This window comes from Haematobia irritans, chromosome 1, assembly GCF_050003625.1.
Source record: "Haematobia irritans isolate KBUSLIRL chromosome 1, ASM5000362v1, whole genome shotgun sequence".
In the NCBI taxonomy this organism is placed as follows: Eukaryota; Metazoa; Arthropoda; class Insecta; order Diptera; family Muscidae; genus Haematobia; species Haematobia irritans.
Window position 1 is genome coordinate 183,877,162 of NC_134397.1, and position 21,531 is coordinate 183,898,692.

General features: G+C 35.5%; 1 protein-coding gene across 4 annotated transcripts in view; it reads right to left on the reverse strand.

Moving 5' to 3' along the window:
- Window positions 1–21,531, reverse strand: part of foxo (forkhead box, sub-group O) — a 229,293-nt gene that overhangs the window by 3,900 nt on the left and 203,862 nt on the right. For all 4 annotated transcript variants that reach the window (XM_075292276.1, XM_075292274.1, XM_075292275.1 and 1 more), the window contains 4 exons: window positions 19,442–19,678; window positions 18,854–19,028; window positions 18,561–18,783; window positions 18,320–18,441 (listed from right to left, as the gene is read on the reverse strand). In XM_075292276.1, coding sequence (XP_075148391.1) covers window positions 18,320–18,441; window positions 18,561–18,783; window positions 18,854–19,028; window positions 19,442–19,678 — 757 coding nt within the window. The remainder of the gene's footprint in view (window positions 1–18,319; window positions 18,442–18,560; window positions 18,784–18,853; window positions 19,029–19,441; window positions 19,679–21,531) is intronic.

Sequence of the window (21,531 nt, forward strand, 5' to 3'; positions counted from 1 at the left end):
CACGTTGTTGTTTTGACCATTTTGACCAACACGTTCCTTTGATATCTTTAAGGCCTCTGCTATCTCGATCAACTTCATTTTACGGTCATTCAAAATCATTTTGTGGATTTGTTTGATGTTTTCGTCGGTAACCACCTCTTTCGGGCGTCCACTGCGTTCACCGTCCTCCGTGCTCTTTTCAATTATTGTTGATTTCCCTGGGGTGGAAGAGTCCGAAAACTCATTGCCAAGCCAAGTTTTTGCTTCCACCGTATTTTTTCCCTTCGAAAAACAGTATTTTATTAAAACACGAAATTCCTTTTTTTCCATTTTTTTTACAATAACAAAAGTTGCTTCACAAAAGACGCTCTATCTCACAAACTAATTGACTTACAGACGTCAAATTTTGACACGAATCATTTGAAGGTAGGTACTATATAAAAATAATTTGCATTTAATACTAGCGACGCCATCTATGTGTCATACCGGGGACTTATCAGCCAACCTGTTATGTATCGCCCGATTTCGATAAATGGGGTCAGATTGTGTTCATTTACTAACCGATCCGCGTCAAATTTGCTACAAAGTAATCCAATTGACCACCCTTTAAGTATGTCAAATTTCATCGAAATTTGTTCAGATTTAGATATAGCTCCCATATATATGTATCGCCCGATTTTCCCAAATTTGGCCATAAGTCCCTTATTTATAAACCGCTCTTACTCAAAGTTGGCCAAATCTAATTTTTTATAGTACTTACTATATGTGCGAAAATTGAACGAAATCGGTCCAGATTTAGCTATAGCTCCCATATATATGTATCGCCCGATTTTCGAAAATTTGCTCTTAATAGCCTTATTAATTAACCGATCTTACTCAAATTTGGCACACAGTAACCTTCTGAGATAGCTGCCAAACCTGCAAAATATAATCTAATTCGGTTCAGATTTTAATATATATGCATCGCCCGATTTTGAAAAATTTGTCCACAATAACTTTATTTTTGACCATTGTGACCTCATATATTAACCGATCTTACTCCTCAAATACAACACAAGGTAATATGCTGTAATATTAACCAAACCAGCAAAATAACATTCAAATCGGTTCAGATTTAGATATAGCACCCAATTTTGAAAAATTTGCCCTAATAACGTTATTATTACCATACACACAAAGAAAATTTCATTAAAATTGAGCCAACGAAAATTTTTCATTGATACAACGAAAAATTTTCATTAAGACAATGAAAATGTTCGTTAATAGTACGAAACGTTTCGTTGACTAACAGAAAATTCGTTATAATAACGAAAATTTTCGTTATATCAATGAATTTGTTTCATTGGCTCAATTTTAATGACACATTTCATTAATATAACGAAACTTTTTCTACCAGTGTAGTCGCCTCATTTATTAACCGATCTTACTCAAATTTAGCACACAGTAGCACTCTGTGGTATCAACCAAACCTGGAAAATACCATCCAAATCGGTTCAGAGTTATATATAGCTCCCTATACATCGCTCGATTTTCCCAAATTTGACCATAATACTCTTATTTATTAACCAATTCTACTCAAGTTTCAAATTTTTATGTATTATCCGATCGTATTTCGACTTGCATGTAACTCTTTTATAATAATATTGCCCGATTTTCCCGAATTTTGATTCATTGCCCACACCCATTGAGCGATTTCTTCTTTTTTAATAAGGGACTCAATGTTAGTGGCATACTAATTCTGTAAGTGCAAAATCAACTATAGCTCCTAATATCAGACATTTCTGCTCAGATTGAGATAGAGCTCTCATAAATATGTGTCCTTAATTTTCATAAATACGCTTTATCTCCCAAACCTATTTCAATTATACCCCACAAATTCTTATCTTTACTAATTCAGTAGGGGTGGTTTAAGGTATGATATAGTCGGGCCCGCCCGACTTTCTATAGAATCGGGAAATCGGTCTATATGCGGGCTATATCAAACCATGGACCTATACTCACCATTTCCCTCCCACCTCTTTATGGTCCTTACATACCTTTAGATTTCAAATTTTAGGCAAATTGGATAAAAACTACGGTGTCTAAAAGCCCAAGACCCCAAATCGGAGGATCGGTTTATGTGGGAGCTATATCAAAACCTGGACCGATATAGCCATCTTCGAACTTGGCCCGCGTGCAGATAAAAGACGATTCGGTACCAAATTTCAGGACGATAGCTCCTTTATTGAAGACTGTAGCGTGATTACAACAGACAGATGGCCAGACGGACATGGTTATATGGCGCAACTTATATGGGGCAAAAAATAAGCTATCGTTTGTGATATCGTGCGTGTTTTTATTATTTACCGTTCTCGAGTTATGGCTCAATACGTCAACTTTTTGGCCAAAACATTCTTTTTTTTTCAAATTTTGAGCGACGAGCGGCACGTGTTAACGTCGTTTAATCAGGCTCAAATTTTGGCTATCCCAATATCTGGAAAGGGGATTCGTTTTGTGGGTTTAAGGTTTCCGATTCCGACATTTTTTTTATACCCTCCATCATAGGATGGGGGTATATTAACTTTGTCATTCCGTTTGTAACACATCGAAATATTGCTCTAAGACCCCATAAAGTATATATATTCTGGGTCGTGGTGAAATTCTGAGTCGATCTAAGCATGTCCGTCCGTCCGTCCGTCTGTTGAAATCACGCTAACTTCCGAACGAAACAAGCTATCGACTTGAAACTTGGCGCAAGTAGTTGTTATCGATGTAGGTCGGATGGTATTGAAAATGGGACATATCGGTCCACTTTTACGTATAGCCCCCATATAAAGGGACCCTCAGATTTGGCTTGTGGAGCCTCTAACAGAAGCATATTTCATCCGATCCGGCTGAAATTTGGTATATGGTGTTGGCATATGGTCTCTAGCAATCATGCAAAAATTGGTCCACATCGGTCCATAATTATATATAGCCCCCATATAAACCGATCCCCAGATTTGGCTTGCGGAGCCTCAAAGAGAAGAAAATTTCATCCGATCCGGCTGAAATTTGGTACATGATGTTGGTATATGGTCTCTAACAACCATGCGAAAATTGGTCCATATCGGTCCTTAATTATATATAGCCCCCATATAAACCGATCCCCAGATTTGGCTTGTGGAGCCTCTAAGAGAATCATATTTCATCCGATCCGGCTGAAATTTGGTACATTGTGTCGGTATATGGTCTCTAACAATCATGCAAAAATTGGTCCACATCGGTCCATAATTATATATAGACCCCATATAAACCGATCTCCAGATTTGGCTTGCGAAGCCTCAAAAAGAAGCAAATTTCATCCGATCCGCCTGAAATTTGGTACATGATATTGGTATATGGTCTCTAACAACCATGCAAAAATTGGTCCACATCGGTTCATAATTATATATAGCCCCCATATAAACCGATCCCCAGATTTGGCTTGCGAAGTCTCCAAGAGAAGCAAATTTCATCCAATCCGGTTGTAATTTGGAACATGGTGTTAGTATATGATCTTTAACAACCGTGCCAGAATTGGTCCATATCGGTCCATAATTATATATAGCCCCCATATAAAACGTTCTCCAGATTTGACCTCCGGAGCCTCTTGGAGGAGCAAAATTCATCCGATCCGATTCAAATTAGGAACGTGGTGTTAGTATATGGTCGCTAACAACCATACCCAAATGGTTGCCACTAGAGCCAAAAATAATCTACCAAAATTTTATTTGTATAGAAAATTTTGTCAAAAATTTTATTTCTATAGAAAATTTTGTCAAAATTTTATTTCTAGAGAAAATTTTGTTAACATTTTATTCGGTTCATCATAAAATTTTCATCATTGTCAAAATTTTATTTCTATAGAAAATTTTGTCAAAATTTTATTTCTATAGAAAATTTTGTTCAAATTTTATTCGGTTCATAATCATGGTTGCCACTCGAGCCAAAAATAATCTACCAAGATTTTATTTCTATAGAATATTTTGTCAAAAGTTTATTTCTATAGAAAATTTTGTTAAAATTTTAGTTCTGTAGAAATGTTTGTCAACATTTTCTTTCCATAGAAAATTTTGTCAAAATTTTTATTTCTATAGAAAATTTTGTTAAAATTTTATTTCTGTAGACAATTTTGTCAAAATTTTATGTCTACTTTGTCAAACTGAATTATATACGTATTGGATCGATCTTTTTTGATTTAATATATATCACGTATGGACTTACATACAATTTAGAAGATGGTGTTAGGAGGTGTTACCGCCAAATCTCAATCACAACTATAAAACATCGCTAGTGGTAACACACCCTAAAACTATTGAATTTTTATCAAATAATTATCGAATATATTATCGATTTTATTTATCGATTCTCTTTTGTACATCATTCTTATGTTACAGAAAATTATTCTTTTTCTCTAAAAAGTTGGTTGCGCGTAGAATACGCTAAGTATTAATATATAAAATTTTAATTTGTCTATGGTTTTGATACCAAATAAGTAAGTTTATTAAAATTCGTGAACCATTACAAAATATAAATTAATGAATTTAATTTGTTATTAAAGGAATTTAAACATTTGGTTGTGTCAATAAAGATAGTCACGAAATAAATATTTCACTGAATTGAACCAATGTTTTTAAATCTAATCAGGCCATAGCGAACCTACTTTTTTGGGAACAATTTTAAATTCTTATTTGCTGAAAGTGAAGGATTAAAGAGCAAACTGTTGCAGCTGGAAACCAAATCTGTAATTAATCCTCTCCATATATATCCCGAGCAACTGACCATCAACGTGGATTACATAACCTCTACAGCATCGACCCCACATCAACTTTGATCGCAGTCTCTGCCACACGTAAGTACGCCTTAACCATGTCTCCTACGATAAACCAAAATCTGCCACAAGACCAAGTCGACTCGCCACCTCCTGTTTGCCAATTTTGCCACGAACATATTAACGAAAAAACCATATTCTGCGGCAAATGTCGCCAACCATACCATGAGCATTGCGCTAATTCAATAACCCCTCAAGAAAGTCCTTGGGTATGTCCTCTGTGTTCCAGTAAGAAACAACGTTCTCGAAATTCAAGCATCTCATCCATTTCTTCTTCCACGTCACTTACATCTAAACAGAAGCTTGAGCTAAAAAAGCTAGAAGAAGAAAGACAACTGAAAGAGAAGCGTGACAGAGAATACTTGGAAAGGAAATATAGCATTCTCCAACAAATAGACGAAGAAACCACAAACAATTTCCAAGAAATTTTGCAAGAAAATATCCCAGACCAAAATAACACCCCCATAGCCGAAAATACAACAATGCAAGAACCAATTAACGATCTTCCGAACATAATCTCAAACACTTCTATCATTCCTCACACTTCAAATTTTAACCCAGTAACTTCAGCTGCCGTTCACCAATCTCTACTAAACCAAGATAATACACATAATAGCTCTCATCCGTTTCAATTTATACCAAATACAACATCAATGCAATCTACAGCGAACATAAATTTAAACACCAACCCACAGCCCCTCGATGGCACCAATAATCAGTCATTCATAAATCCCGAACAGGCCCGTGGTTTCCAAGAATATATTCAACAACAACAGCCTCGACGACGGAATTTAACGCAAGAGCAACTTTATGCACGCCAAACTGTTCCAAAAGAACTACCGATATTTTCAGGAAACCCGGAGGAATGGCCTCTATTCAGCTCTACATTCGATTGGTCAACAGCTGTGTGTGGCCTCACCGATGCAGAAAATTTAATCAGACTACAGCGTTCATTACGTGGCAGTGCTCTGGAGTCTGTGGAAAAAATTCTAATTCACCCAACATGTGTACCGCACGCCATATCTACTCTAAAAGTATTGTTCGGGCAACCAGAGAAAATTGTATTCTCTCTTAAAAATAAAATTAAATCGTTGCCACAAGTTAATCCCAATAAAATGGAAACCATCACCAATTTCGCCGTGCATGTAAAAGGTTTACTATCTACCATCGAAGCCTGCGGGCTTACGGATGAAATAAATAACACCACTCTAATGCACGAACTTGTGTCAAAGCTACCACCTTATTACCAACTACATTGGGGAACTCAGAAATTATATCTCCAACAAAACAATGTAAAAGCAAATTTGGTCGAGTTCTCAAATTGGATTTTTGATCTTGGTTTGTCGGCCAGTACAGTAAATAATGAAAGCAATGTAAGTTCTGACATTTCTTCTAATCGAAAACAACGGAATGTGCATATTCACTCCCACACCAAAACAAACAAAAAGAAATGCATAATTTGCAGCGAAGAATGTCAGAATGTTCCAAACTGTAAAAAGTTTTTGTCAGCTGATCGCAAAGAGCGATGGAATATGGTGAATGTTTTTGCACTATGTAGGCATTGTTTACGAAAACACTCTGGTAGTTGTTATAACAAAGAAAAGGTATGCAATGTAGACAGTTGTCAATTCAAACATCATTATTTGCTACATGGATCCAAAACAAATACAGGTAACACCGTTCAATTGGCTCAGAATAGAGAGAATAAAAACAATAGCAGTGAAAGAGAGCAAGAGAACGCAATCGAAGAGAATTTGCAAACACACAACAACCACCGACAAAATATTCTCTTCAAAGTTGTACCCATAACTATCTATGGAGACAACAACAACAATATTTCAACGTTTGCATTCTTGGATGATGGCTCGTCCATTTCACTCATCGACGAGGGGATTTTCAATCAACTGGGTTTGAAGGGGGAACCAGAGCAGTTATGTTTGAAATGGACATCAAATGTAAAACGAATGGAGAACAATTCCCAACGTTTAAATATACGTGTGAGAGGTGGGAACTCCAAAGAGTTTGTGTTAGAAGTTCGTTCTGTAAAAGAATTATTACTGCCGAAACAATCTCTTGATTATAAGACAATCTCTAGCAGATTTTCTCATCTTAAAGGGATCCCAGTTGAAAGTTATAACAATGCAGTTCCAAAGGTTTTAATTGGGCTGGACAATATAAATGTTTTGACGTCAAGCAAATCAAAAGGAGGGAAAAGCAATGAACCCATTGGTATAAAGACAAAGTTGGGATGGACTATTTATGGGCCTTGTGAAAATGTAAGAGCGCAGCACTACAACTTTCACATGTGTGACTGTAGCGAGAGAGATAATAAATTACACGAAATGGTTAAAGATTTTTATAGGATCGAAAATATTGGTGTATCTTGCTCAAAGATCCCATCGAACAAAAACGATGAGCGAGCTCTGCAGCTTTTAGAAAAATACACGACACAAAGAGAAGACGGCCATTATGAAACATGTCTGTTATGGCAATATGACAATATAAAATTGCCTAGCAATTACGATATGGCCTTGAAACGTCTAGTTTGCCTTGAGAGGAAGCTTTTGGCTGATAAAGTTCTTCATTCTACTTTTCAAGATATTATTTCTGACTACATAAACAAAGGATTTATTAGCAAAATTGAAAATTCAGAATCGTGTGGAAACGTATGGTATCTTCCGATTTTCCCAGTGTTTAACAAAAACAAACCTGGGAAATGTAGAATCGTTTGGGATGCGGCTGCAAAATATAATGGAATTTCTTTAAATACAATGCTGTACAAAGGACCAGATTTTTTATCATCTTTACCAGCCATCTTATTTAAATTTCGTGAAAAATCTGTTGCATTATGTGGCGATGTAGAGCAGATGTTTCACCAAGTTTATATTAGGAATGAAGATAGACAGGTCCAACGTTTTTTGTGGCGAAATTGTAACGTAGAAAAGGAACCTGATATTTATGTAATGAACGTAATGATATTCGGTGCGTCATGTGCACCCTGCATATCACAGTACGTGAAAAATAAAAACGCTTCCAAATTTATTAACAAGCTTCCTGAGGCCTCCTCTGCCGTAATAGAAAATCATTATGTGGACGATTTCCTTTATTCTACTGATACCGTCGATCAAGCCGTTCAGATCGCAAAGCAGGTACAATATATTCAAAGACAAGCAGGCTTCAATCTTCGAAACTGGACTTCAAACAAATCAGATGTAATTTCATGCCTAGGAAATTCTTCAGAAAGTGACAAACCACTAGACATAGGTCCAGATGAACAAACAGAGAAAGTCTTAGGAATATTTTGGAATCCAAAGAATGACTTTTTCATATTTAAGATATCACCTCACATACGAAATAACGAAGTCATCCAGGGGAATAAACCGGCCACAAAACGTCAAATTTTAAAAATTCTAATGACGATTTTTGACCCTCTAGGCCTTATAGGAAATTTCCTTATGTACTTAAAAATATTACTCCAAGAGATTTGGAGAAGCGGTGTGAGTTGGGATGAACCCATAAAAGATGACCAATTGGTAAAATGGAGAAAATGGCTCCAATATCTTCCAGACTTAGAAACCATTAAAATTCCAAGATGTTACCTAAAATCACTTGGTAACTATAATAACACTAACCTGCAACTTCATACATTCGTCGACGCGAGTGAGAATGGATACGCAGCAGTTGCCTATTTGCGCATTGAGTTCAATAACCAAATAATTTGCTCCATAGTGGGTTCGAAAACCCGAGTAGCTCCTTTGCGAATGAACTCAATACCACGACTCGAGTTAATGGCGGCACTAATAGGTTGCAGATTAGCAAAATTTGTTATTGAAAATCACTCAATTCCAATAATGAAAAAATATTTTTGGTCGGACTCAAAGACGGTTATCAGCTGGTTAAACTACAATAACAAAAAGTACCACCAATTTGTAGCTTTACGTGTAGGTGAAATACTTGAATCATCTGATCTACATGAATGGTTTTGGATTCCGGGTAAACTCAATGTAGCGGATGAAGCCACTAAATGGGCCAAACGACCTGACCTTACTGAGCAAAGTCGTTGGTTTAATGGACCACCATTTTTATTAAAATCTGAATGTGAATGGCCAAAGAGCGAATTTATTCCAGAACCTACGGCTATGGAAACGAATCAAGTTGTTCTCAAACATGAAGAAAATACATCATTTATCGATATAAAACGCTTCTCAAAGTGGACCAGAGCTGTAAGGTGCGTAGCCTACGTCATAAGATTTATACTCATTCTTAAAACAAAGAGAAAAGATTATGGTGAATTCACATCTGCTGAATTGGAACGAGCTGAAATGGTTTTATATCGTCAAGCACAAAATGAATTTTACTCTGAGGAAATATATGCTTTAAAGTCCAACATGACATTGCCAAAATCAAGCCCTCTTTATAAAGCAACACCAAAACTCGAGGATAACATACTTAGAGTGGACGGACGAATAGAAAATGCACTCGTGTCGGCAAATACAAAAAATCCAATTATATTGCCCAAAAATAGCTATGTCACTTATTTACTTATTCTCCACTACCACAGTAAATATCACCATGGCAACAATGAAACCGTTGTCAATGAAATCAGACAGCAGTGGTATATTCCGAAATTAAGAACTGTGGTGAAAAAATTATCGAAACTATGCCAACACTGCAAAATTAAAACAACAAAACCATCGTATCCACAAATGGCTAAGCTCCCAACAGCACGACTAGCTTCTTTCTCTCGCCCATTCACATACACCGGAGTAGATTACTTCGGCCCCTTAATGATATCCGTTGGTCGGCATCAAGAGAAACGCTACGGAGCTCTCTTCACGTGCTTAACTCTTAGAGCTGTCCATATCGAAGTAGTAAATACACTTAATACGTCTTCGTGTCTGCTAGCCATTCGGAATTTTATATGCAGACGTGGTACACATAAGGAGTTCTACAGCGACAATGGTACGAATTTCGTGAGTGCAGAGAAAGAGCTTCGAGAGGCAATAAAAGAGGTGAATAAAGACGAGCTTGTACGTAATTTCACCACCTCCGTAACCAAGTGGAATTTCATCCCCCCTTCATCACCACATATGGGTGGCGCATGGGAGAGAATGGTGAGATCGGTAAAGAACATTTTGTACAAGATTGCCCCTACAAAAACACCATCAGAAGAAACACTACGAGGAATGTTAGCAGAGGTAGAGAATATTGTAAATTCCCGTCCCCTCACATACGTTCCTCTAGACACAGAAAATGAAGAAGCTCTTACACCAAACCACTTGTTGCTTGGCTCGTCGAATGGGATGAAACCTTTAGCTATGTACGATGATAGTGGTCATACATTAAAACAGAATTGGTTGATGTCACAACAGTTTGCCGATAATTTCTGGAGAAAATGGGTAAAGGAGTACTTACCAAATTTAACACGACGATCGAAGTGGCACGAAAAGGCTAAACCTATAGAAGTCGGCGACTTGGTCGTTGTAGTCGATCCATCTAATCCACGAAACGTGTGGCCGAGGGGCAAGGTAATTGAGACTATGCTAGCGAAGGATGGTCAAGTGCGTAAAGCAAAAGTTTTAACATCTGGTGGACTATTAGTTCGACCTGCAGTGAAGTTGGCGATTTTAGATGTGGCTCACAATTAGGAGTATGAATGCGAAAACTTATTTTCATACTGCGCGGGGGTGTTACCGCCAAATCTCAATCACAACTATAAAACATCGCTAGTGGTAACACACCCTAAAACTATTGAATTTTTATCAAATAATTATCGAATATATTATCGATTTTATTTATCGATTCTCTTTTGTACATCATTCTTATGTTACAGAAAATTATTCTTTTTCTCTAAAAAGTTGGTTGCGCGTAGAATACGCTAAGTATTAATATATAAAATTTTAATTTGTCTATGGTTTTGATACCAAATAAGTAAGTTTATTAAAATTCGTGAACCATTACAAAATATAAATTAATGAATTTAATTTGTTATTAAAGGAATTTAAACATTTGGTTGTGTCAATAAAGATAGTCACGAAATAAATATTTCACTGAATTGAACCAATGTTTTTAAATCTAATCAGGCCATAGCGAACCTACTTTTTTGGGAACAGGAGGTTTTAAGATACCTTGCCATCGGCAAGCGTTACCGCAACTTAAGTAATTCGATTGTGGATGGCAGTGTATAGAAGAAGTTTCTACGCAATCCATGATGGAGGGTACATAAGCTTCGGCCTGGCCGAACTTACGGCCGTATATACTTGTTTTTTTTTGCCCCATATAAGTTGCGGTCTCCCTAATGGTTACATCGTCTTAGAATTTCTCCCTGATCAAGAATATATATACTTTATATAGTCGAAAATCGATATTTCGATGTGTTACAAACGGAATGACAAACTTATTATACCCCCATCGTCATTCTATGGTGGTGGGTATAAAAAATTGTTCTTATAAATCAAGAATCTGATCTAGTCTTCATAGGAGCCACCGTGGTGCAATGGTTAGCATGCCCGCCTTGCATACACAAGGTCGTGGGTTCGATTCCTGCATCGACCAACACCAAAAAGTTTTTCAGCGATGGATTATCCCACCTCAGTAATGCTGGTGACATTTCTGAGAGTTTCAAAACTTCTCTAAGTGGTTTCACTGCAATGTAATCGGGCAGCACTAGTGATAAGAGAGAAGTTCACCAATTTGGTATCACAATGGACTGAATAGTCTAAGTGAGCCTGATACATCAGGCTACCACCTAACATAACCTAACCTAGGTAAAATCTTTAAATTTATCGTCGGGAAGCGTACCGGTTGAACTGATCTGCTTGGGAGAATATCTGTCATCAAATTCCCTTAAAATTTTCAATGGAAACTATTATATTTGATTTATGGTAGTAGGTTTTTAAGATTCGGCCTGCCCGACATACTGCTGTATATACTTGTTGAATAATAACATTAAAACAAGTATATACGACCGTAAGTTCGGCAAGGCTGAAGCTTATATACCCTGCACCATGGATTGCGTAGAAACTTCTTCTAAACTCTGCCATCCACAATCGAATTACTTGAGTTGCGATGGCAAGGTATCTTAAAACCTCCTAACACCGTCTTCTAAATTGTAAATAAGTCCATACGGTGTTATATATTAAATTAAAAAGACCGATTAAATATGTCTACAATTCAGTTTGACAAAATTTTCTATAGAAATAAAATTTTTACCAATTTTTGTGGGATTGGGGATCGGCTATATAACTATAGGTCGATATGGATCAATTTTGGTATGGTTGTTAGCGGCCATATACTAACATCACGTTCCAAATTTGACCCGGATAGGACGAATTTTGCTCCTCCAAGAGGCTCCGGAGGTCAAATCTGGAGAACGGTTTATATGGGGGCTATAACATATATAGTTATGGACTGATATGGACCAATTCTCGCACGGTTGTTAGAGACCATATACTAACACCCTGTTCCCAATTTCAACCGGATCGGATGAAATTTGCTTCTCTTAGAGGCTCCGCAAGCCAAATCTGGGGATCTGTTTATATGGGGGCTATATATAATTATTAACCTATGTGGACCAATTTTTGCATGGATGTTAGAAGCTATATACTAACACCGCGTTCCACATTTGAACCGGATCGGATGAATTTTGCTCCTCCAAGAGACTCCGCAGTTCAAATCTGGAGAACGGTTTATATGGGGGCTATATATAGTTATGGACTGATATGAACCAATTCTCGCACGGTTGTTAGAGATCATATATTAACACCATGTTCCAAAATTAAACCGTCTATATATAATTATGGACCGATGTGGACCAATTTTTGCACGGTTGTTAGAGACCATATACCAACATCATGTACCAAATTTCAACCGGATCGGATGAAATATGCGTCTGTTAGAGGCTCCGCAAGCCAAATCTGAGGGTCGCTTTATATGGGGGCTATACGTAAAAGTGGACCGATATGGCCCATTTGCAATACCGTCTGACCTACATCAATAACAACTACTTGTGCCAAGTTTCAAGTCGATAGCTTATTTCGTTCGGAAGTTAGCGTGATTTCAACAGACGGACGGACATGCTTAGATCGACTCAGAATTTCACTACGACCCAGAATATATATACTTTATGGGGTCTTAGAGAAATATTTCGATGTGTTACAAACGGAATGACAAAGTTAATATACCCCCCCCCCCCATCCTATGGTGGTGGGTATAAAAATAAACAAGTAAGTAAAGTAGAAAGTCGGGCGGGGCCGACTATATCATACCCTAAACCACCATTACAGAATTAGTAATTATAAGCATTTGTGGGGTAACATATAGGTCTGGGAGATAAACCGCAGTTGCATATTTAAGAAAATTAAGGGGTACATGTCTATGGGTGCTTTGTGCCAATCTGACTATAGCTCATAGTCAATGTTGCCAGGGAAAATGTTCGGTTTACCCTACAAGGACAAAAAAGTTCCCTACTTTCCCATACATTCCCAACCAATTTTCCCTACTATATTTTTCATTAAATTTAAAAAATTTTACAAAACAAAAATGTTTCTAAGTATTTATTACCATAAAACATGAATATGCAACGTATATAACTTAGAATATAAATTTGTATTACGACCACGGTTGCCACAGTTGGTAGAATTCTACCCAAATTAGTAATATTTTTTGTTAAATCTTCATAAAAATAAAATTTTGGAAAAAGTTTCTATAAACAAATTTTTGTGAGAAATTTTTCTATAGAAATAAAATTTTGACAATAAATTCTATAGAAATAAAATTTTGAGACAAAATTCCACAGAAATAAAATTTTGAGAAAAATTTTTAAAGAAATAATATTTTGAGAAAAATTTCTATAGAAATACAATTTTGACAAAATGTTCTATAGAAATAAAATGTTGACAAAATTTTCTACAGGAAAAAAGTTTACCACACATTGTTAAAGATCAAGCCTTGCCGGCTTCTAATTTCCTCCTCTAGAGCCACCAAAATGTAAAAATTATTACAAATTGTATTGAGTGAAAATGTCCTACATTGTGGCCCTACGCTAAATATTAGAAAAACCCTACATATAGGGAATTTCCCCTACTTCTAGCAACACTGGCTGTGTTGATATTGCGCCTACGGAGTTAGTATGTCACTAATATTGAGCCCATTATTAAAAAAGAGAAAATCGTTAAATTAGTGTGGGTAATAAATACAAATTTGTAAAAATCGAGCAATATTCTTATGTAAGAGCTACAAGTACGTATAAATACGATCGGCTAGTACATCAAAATTTGAAATTTGAGTAACATTGGTTAATAAATAAGAATATTATGGCCAAATTTGGGAAAATAGAGCGATGCATATATATGGAAGCTATATCTAAATCTGAACCAAATTGCATAATATTTTGCGGGTTTGATTAATACCACAAAAGGTTACCTTGTGCAAGATTTGAGTAAGATCAGTTAAGAAATGAGGCCTGTATGGTCAAACATAAGGTTATTAGGGGCGATTTTTTCAAAATCGGGTGATACATATATGGGAGCTATATTTACATCTGAACCGATTTCGATGAAATTTTGCAGATATAGTTTGTACTATAGAGGACTGGATCTAGCAAACTTTTAGTAAGATCGGGTAATAAATAAGGGTTCTATGGCCAAATTTGGGAAAATCGGGCTATACATATATATGGGAGCTATATCTAAATCTGAACCGATTTCGATAATTTTTTGCACATATAGTTAGTGCTATAGAAGATTATATTTAGCCAACTTTGAGTAAGATCGGTTGATAAATAAAGGTTTTGTGGCCAAATTTGGGAAAATCGGGCGATACATATATATGAGAGCTATATTTAAATCTGAACCGATTTGGATGAAATTTTGCAGACTTGAAGGGCGATGGAAAAGATTAACTTTTGCCAAATTTGGTGACGATCCGTTTGAAAAAACGCGCAACGTGACCCCATTTGTAGAAATCGGGCGATACATATATATGGGAGCTATATCTAAATTTGATCCGATTTCCAAATTCAATACCGTTCGTCTTTGTGCCCAAAAAACTCCCTGTACCAAATTTCATCAAAATCGGTTAATAATTGCGACCGGAATCCTGTGAACAACAAATACATGGACAGACGGACGGACGGACACCAAGCGCTAGATCGACTCAGGAGGTGATTCTGAGTCGATCGGTATATATTTTATGGGGTCTAAAATCAATATTTCTGGTAGGCACATTTTTTGGCCGATCAAACTTATTATACCCAAACCACTATGTGGTTTAGGGTATAAACAGGATTTTATTGAACTTCAAGAATGTTTTAGTCGAAAAAAGAATGCGATTCTATATTATCGATTTTTTATTTCGGTAGAAAATGTTGTCAAAATTTTATTTCTATATTGAATTTTTGTAAAATTTTATTTTTATAGAAAATTTTGTCAAAATTTTATTTCAATTGAAAATTTTGTACAAATTTTATTTCTATAGGAAATTTTTGCAAAATTTTATTTCTATTGGAAAAATTTTGCAACATTTTTTTTCTACAGATTTTTTTGCAAAATTTTATTTCTATAGAAAATTTTATTCATATAGAAAATTTTGTCAAAATTTTATTTTCTTTAAAATTTAGTCTCTTGACAATAATTTTCCAGTGAAATTTTTGTTGAAATTTAGTAAAAAGTCCCTTTCCGCTCAAAAAATACCTTTTTTGTACTTTCTTAAAAATTGTATTTTCCATCCCTGCCAAACACACATGTGTAAATAAAATGGCGCAAAACCTGCGAAAAGAACCTGCCTAATTCAGCGATGGAAGCACTTGGAGAGTGCAATAAAGAGATATGTCCAAATGTGCATATTCTTTTAAAAATGTTGGTCACTTTGCCAGTTACTCAGGGATGGAAAATACAATTTTTAAGAAAGTACAAAAAAGGTATTTTTTTGAGCGGAAAGGTACTTTTTACTAAATTTCACAAAAATTTCACTGGAAAATTATTGTCAAGAGACTAAATTGTAAAGAAAATAAAATTTTGACAAAATTTTCTATATAAATAAAATTTTGCAAAAATTTTCTATAGAAATAAAATTTTGCAAAAAAAATCTGTAGATAAAAAATGTTGCAAAATTTTTTCTATAGAAATAAAATTTTGCAAAAATTTCCTATAGAAATAAAATTTGTACAAAATTTTCAATTGAAATAAAATTTTGACAAAATTTTCTATAAAAATAAAATTTTGCAAAAATTCTATATAGAAATAAAATTTTCATAACATTTTCTACCGAAATAAAAAATCGATAATATAGAATCGCATTCTTTTTTCGACTAAAACATTCTTGAAGTTCAATAAAATCCTGTTTTTGACTATGTCTTTTACAAAATCGAGATTTTCTTCCCACATGAACATGTCTGTTTTGCCATATTTGTAAAAGACTATTAGCAAATAAGATTGATAAAGACTTTCTCAAAATATTAATATATTTTGTCAAAGCTATTGTACCATAAATCTGATATCGACTCAAAAATGTCTACACAAAAGTTACTAAATCATTCGCGGGGGTACTACGGTACTGACCGGGGTGAAAAAGTATTGAAAAAAGTACTATAGTACTGCATTTTCCATCCCTGCAGTTACTACGTACTCATCCAAACTTTCATTTTCAACAATGAAGAGATTAAAGACGTATCTTAGAAATTCGACTAGCGAGACTAGACTCAATGGATTGGCATTAATGTCGGTTCATCGCCGAATAAATGTACCGACTGAAGAAGTAATTGATTTATTTGCTGCCCAAAAAGCCCGTCGGCTCAATTTAATATTATAAAAATATTGTATACATACCTATGCATAAATAAAATTTTCTACACATGAGATTATATGAATATTTTTTTTTTAAGTTGAAAATTTCAGCACGATTGCTTCATTATTGAAGACTGTAGCGTGATTACAACAGACAGACAGCCAGACAGATAGCCAGACAGACAGCCAGACAGACAGACAGACATCGTTATATCGTCTTAGAATTTCCCCCTGATCAAGAATATATATACTTTATATAGTCGGAAATCGATATTTCGATGTGTTGCAAACGGAATGACAAACTTATTATACCCCCGTCACCATTCTATGGTGGTGGGTATAATAAAAATATTTTTGGAAAACTAACTATTCTCTTTCATTGATAGGCTAAGAAGTTTCCGAACCGCCCTCGTATATAACGGTCGTATATAACACGGTTTTAGAGACCATATACCAACACCATGTACCAAATTTCAACCGGATCGGATGAAATATGCGTCTGTTAGAGACTCCCCAAGCCAAATCTGAGGGTCCCTTTATATGGGGGCTATACATAAAAGTTGACCGATATGGCCCATTTGCAATACCGTCTGACCTACATCAATAACAACTACTTGTGCCAAGTTTGGAGTCGATAGCTTATTTCGTTCGGAAGTTAGCGTGATTTCAACAGACGGACGGACGGACATGCTTAGATCGACTCAGAATTTCACCACGACCCAGAATATATATACTTAATGGGGTCTTAGAGATATATTTCGATGTGTAACAAACGGAATGACAAAGTTTATATAACCACCCCCCCCCCCCCTCCTTTGGTGGAGGCTATAAATATAAAAAAAATTTAAGCGTCTTTGTTGCATTACACATCTGCCTGCCTGTAAACTATTCTCCCGATTTAACTTCTTTATGGGATAGTAAGCGCTCTGATAATCCAAAGTAAAAGTGAAATTTCCCGTTTTTTACTTCTCCTTCTTATTGGAGTAATTACCCAGCAAAAAAAGCGTCGCCAAAAAAGTAATGAAAATGTTCTTTTTGGATCCTGAAGTGGTGCAAAATTGACGCAGAAGCGATGAATTTAAGATGGGCTTGTCATAGAACGGAAGTCCTCCCTTTCAACAGCCGTTTCACTGAATTTGCATCACTTCTTTAGGTGTGATCCTAATTCAATGTTTTGGATGTAAATAAAAAAATTCTGTGATATTTTGTCAAATAAATAATTTTTATAATTTTTTATAATTTTTAATGGATTCTAACGCCTGTCGGAAACGTTTGACTTCAAATATTTTCAAAAATTCACAATTTTTCCAGATTGGATTTAACAATTTGTTCGACAAAATTTAAATGATTTGTGCCATTTTATAAATTCTTACTCTATTTTTAACCTATTTGAAACAAAAAAAAAAAAGTTAAAATTACCCATTAAAAACATGAAAAACCCAAGTTATAAAAAAATGAATTAAAAGAACTTCCTGGGTTGTTAAAATAAAGAACATCATTGGGAGTGCATCTTCTGGAAGTGCTTTTAAAGCCTTTGGAAGAACTTCCAAATTTTTTTGCTGGGTACCGAATTAAGATTTCAAATCACATATGTTTTCACCCAAGAAAACTTTTGCCAAAAAATTCAAAAACAATGTTCATTGATTTGAAATTTTGTGTCGGAGGGAAAGATTTTCTTGTTGTTGTCGAAGCAAATATTTTGTGGATATTTTTTAAATAAACTCACCTCTTCAACATTGCACTCGAGACCACCTTGAAAATTTTCTATATTAAATTCGTCAATTGGCGCTGCCTCATTATTAAGAGCACCCAAATATTGTCCTATAAGTGTTGATGCGCAATTATTATCTGGAAATTGAAAGACAATTTCAAAATTATTTTTTTGGGGGAAACTAATATGTGAAGGGGAGGGAAAAAAACGATCATCATCTTTCAGATTTTTCCAAATGATTGCCTCGCCAACTTACCTTCTAAATTTGAGCTATGTTGTGGTTGTGTCTGTTGCTGTTGGTGTTGTTGTAGTTGTCTTTGCTGGGGATGTACCATTAAGTGATTGGAGCCACTGCCATCAGAGGATACCCCAGACGCACCCTCTATACCCACATTGGCATAGGTGTTTAGGGAATCCGATGAGGGTTCACTGTTTGGATAGGCGGGTGACATGGTTTGAACTGAGTTTGGTGAGAGACCCTTAATTAAATGAAATGAAAGGAGTGTTAATTTCGAAGTTTTGTGTCTGAGCCTCGCAAGGACTACTTACCTCACGCGTTGAATGCAAACAGGTGCAGGTTAATGAACGATGTAGCATACATTGCTGAGGGCTTAGATTACTATAGCCCTGTGTCATGGGCCCATTGAGCGTGTAGGTTGGCTGTTGATTGTTACTGGGATATGGCGGTGGGGGTTGTGTAGGCATACCCGTGGCTGTGCTGAACCTGTGCCAACCGTATGACCGTTTGGTTTCAAAAAGAGATCAAAGGAAAGACACTTGACTTTATTCATCTGGCGAGCAATATATGGGTGATTCACAATAACAATAGCTATGGAATATCCTTAAGGACCATTTAGGAAACTCATGCAGTGATTATTGATTGTTTATATAAATTACCAAAAAAAAAGAAGACATGACTATGCAAGCAACTATGTGATTATCATGCATTAGTGGTTAAATGGCTTTGCTGTGAATTAACAACAAACAACAAAAACCATGGATATACAAAATGTTTTGGGTCGAATCCCATAAAAATTAAATCACAAAAAAGGATCAACAGAAAAACTAAACGAAAACTGAAATCAAAAATAAAACAAAACAAAAAAAAACAATCACAAAATCATAAGAAAAACTGACCCTTGTTGTTGTTGTTGCTGCTGCTGTTGTTGTTGCATCAGGTCCTTTTGTAGTGTCAATTCCTCAGCCATTGAACCAGCCAATTTATCCATGGTGGCTGCCGATGCCGAATTTTGATAATCGGGAAAACCCCAATCATATTCCAGCCCCACTAGAGTTGGTCTTGGACTCAAACGTCCACAGGAACTGGCATTTGATGAAGCTCGTTGCCGAAAATCTGGTGACATTGGAAACCCACTAATAGTCGATTTCCATTTGTTAAATGATGGTGATATAAAAAAAGAACACAAAAATGAAACAAAAGCACAAATCATAATCGTTTTTGGTTTTGGTTGTTTTTTTTTTCTCTTTGGGGGGTTAAGTGAATTTAATTCAACGCAAAAAAATGAAGAATAACTCAATCAAAAAGAAAACAAAATGAAATTTCAAATTTATTGGAATATTTGAAGGTATTATAAGATGTTCATGCCAAAAAACTTTAAACGAACTACATTATTGGCGTTTTTGTTTTTAAATATTAGTTGCAGGACTAAAGGCATTTTAAAATAACAGAAATGATTTTTTTCTTGATTTGTTTTTATTGCATACATTTAGGCGTGTATAATATCTAGTAGACAATGGAACAGTTGGATGATGTTTTAGATTTCGATTTTTGAATTTCTAATAATTTTAAATTGTAAAGAAATTATTGGGTTTCTTTTAAATTAAAATTATTTTAATTTTTTGAATTAGGTTGACTTACATATAACCCTCACCATTGAAGAGGATTATTTTAAGTCTGTCAATCTTTTTTGAAAGTAATTTTTTTTTTTCGATCAAGATATAATATTGAGATGACCTAGCGATAACCGTTTACCCACTGTTTGTCCAATATATCCGTCCGTCCATTTGTCCATTCATACGTTATCCTTTCATCTAATCATTAGATATCAAAATGAAAATAAAACAAGTATATAAAGCATTAAATTCGGCCGGGCCGAATTTTAAATACCCACCACCATGAACCAAATATGATAGTTTACTTTGAAAACTCTTCGTCGTAGTGGGTTACTTTATAATATATAGAATTGTAGGGGGTTTGATGACAAATCTTCTCCCAAACGAGCCAGCCTCCGAAGACAAACTTTAAAGATTCTACCTATGAAGACCAGATAAGATTCTGGATTTATGAGAACCAATTTTGTTAGAGTTTTAGAGAAAATATAAACATATACACGATATGTTGAAATTACGCCTGGATTTAAAATCTTAAATCTGTAGATTTTTCCGCATTTATTTAAATACGATGAGTAAAATCTGGAACTTTTACTTTCAGTTTGAAGCAATTTTCATGATCAGTGCGTCTGCTATACCCTGAAAGAAATGTATTCTTTTTTGAGAAACGTAATTTTAGACAAGCAAAGTTTTCTTTTGACACAAATTTTAGAGACAATCGTTGAATAGACGAAAACACTTAATAAGAGACAGAAATTTCGTTTGTCTAAAATTTTATTATAGATTACTAATTTCCAACAAATCGGATAAAACCTACGGATTCTAGAAGCCCAAGAAATAAAGCCTGGAGATCGGTGTATATGGGGGCTACACCAAAACATGGACCGATAGGCACCATTTGCTACTCACATATTTGTGATCTTAAAATACCTCCAGATTTTCAATTTCAAACAAATCGGCTAGAAAATATAGTTTCTAGACGCCCAAGAAGTAAAAATCGAGAGATCAGTCTATATGGGGGCTATACCAAAAAATGGGCACCTTTTTCGGCACACCTTTTCGGCATACATTTTCGGCACACCTTTTTATGGTCCCAAAAGAACTCTAGATTTTCAATTTCAGGAAAATCGGATAGAAAATATAGTTTCTAGAAGCCCAAGAAGCAAAATCGGGAGTTCAGTCTCTATGGGGGCTATATCAAAACATGGACCGATGAGCACCATTTTCGGTACACCTTTTTATGGTCCTCAAATACCTCTAGATTTCCAATTTCAGGCAAATCGGATGGTAAATATAGTTTCTAGACGCCCAAGAAGCAAACTCGGGAGATCGGTCTATATGGGGGCTATACCAAAACATGGACCGATGGGCACCAT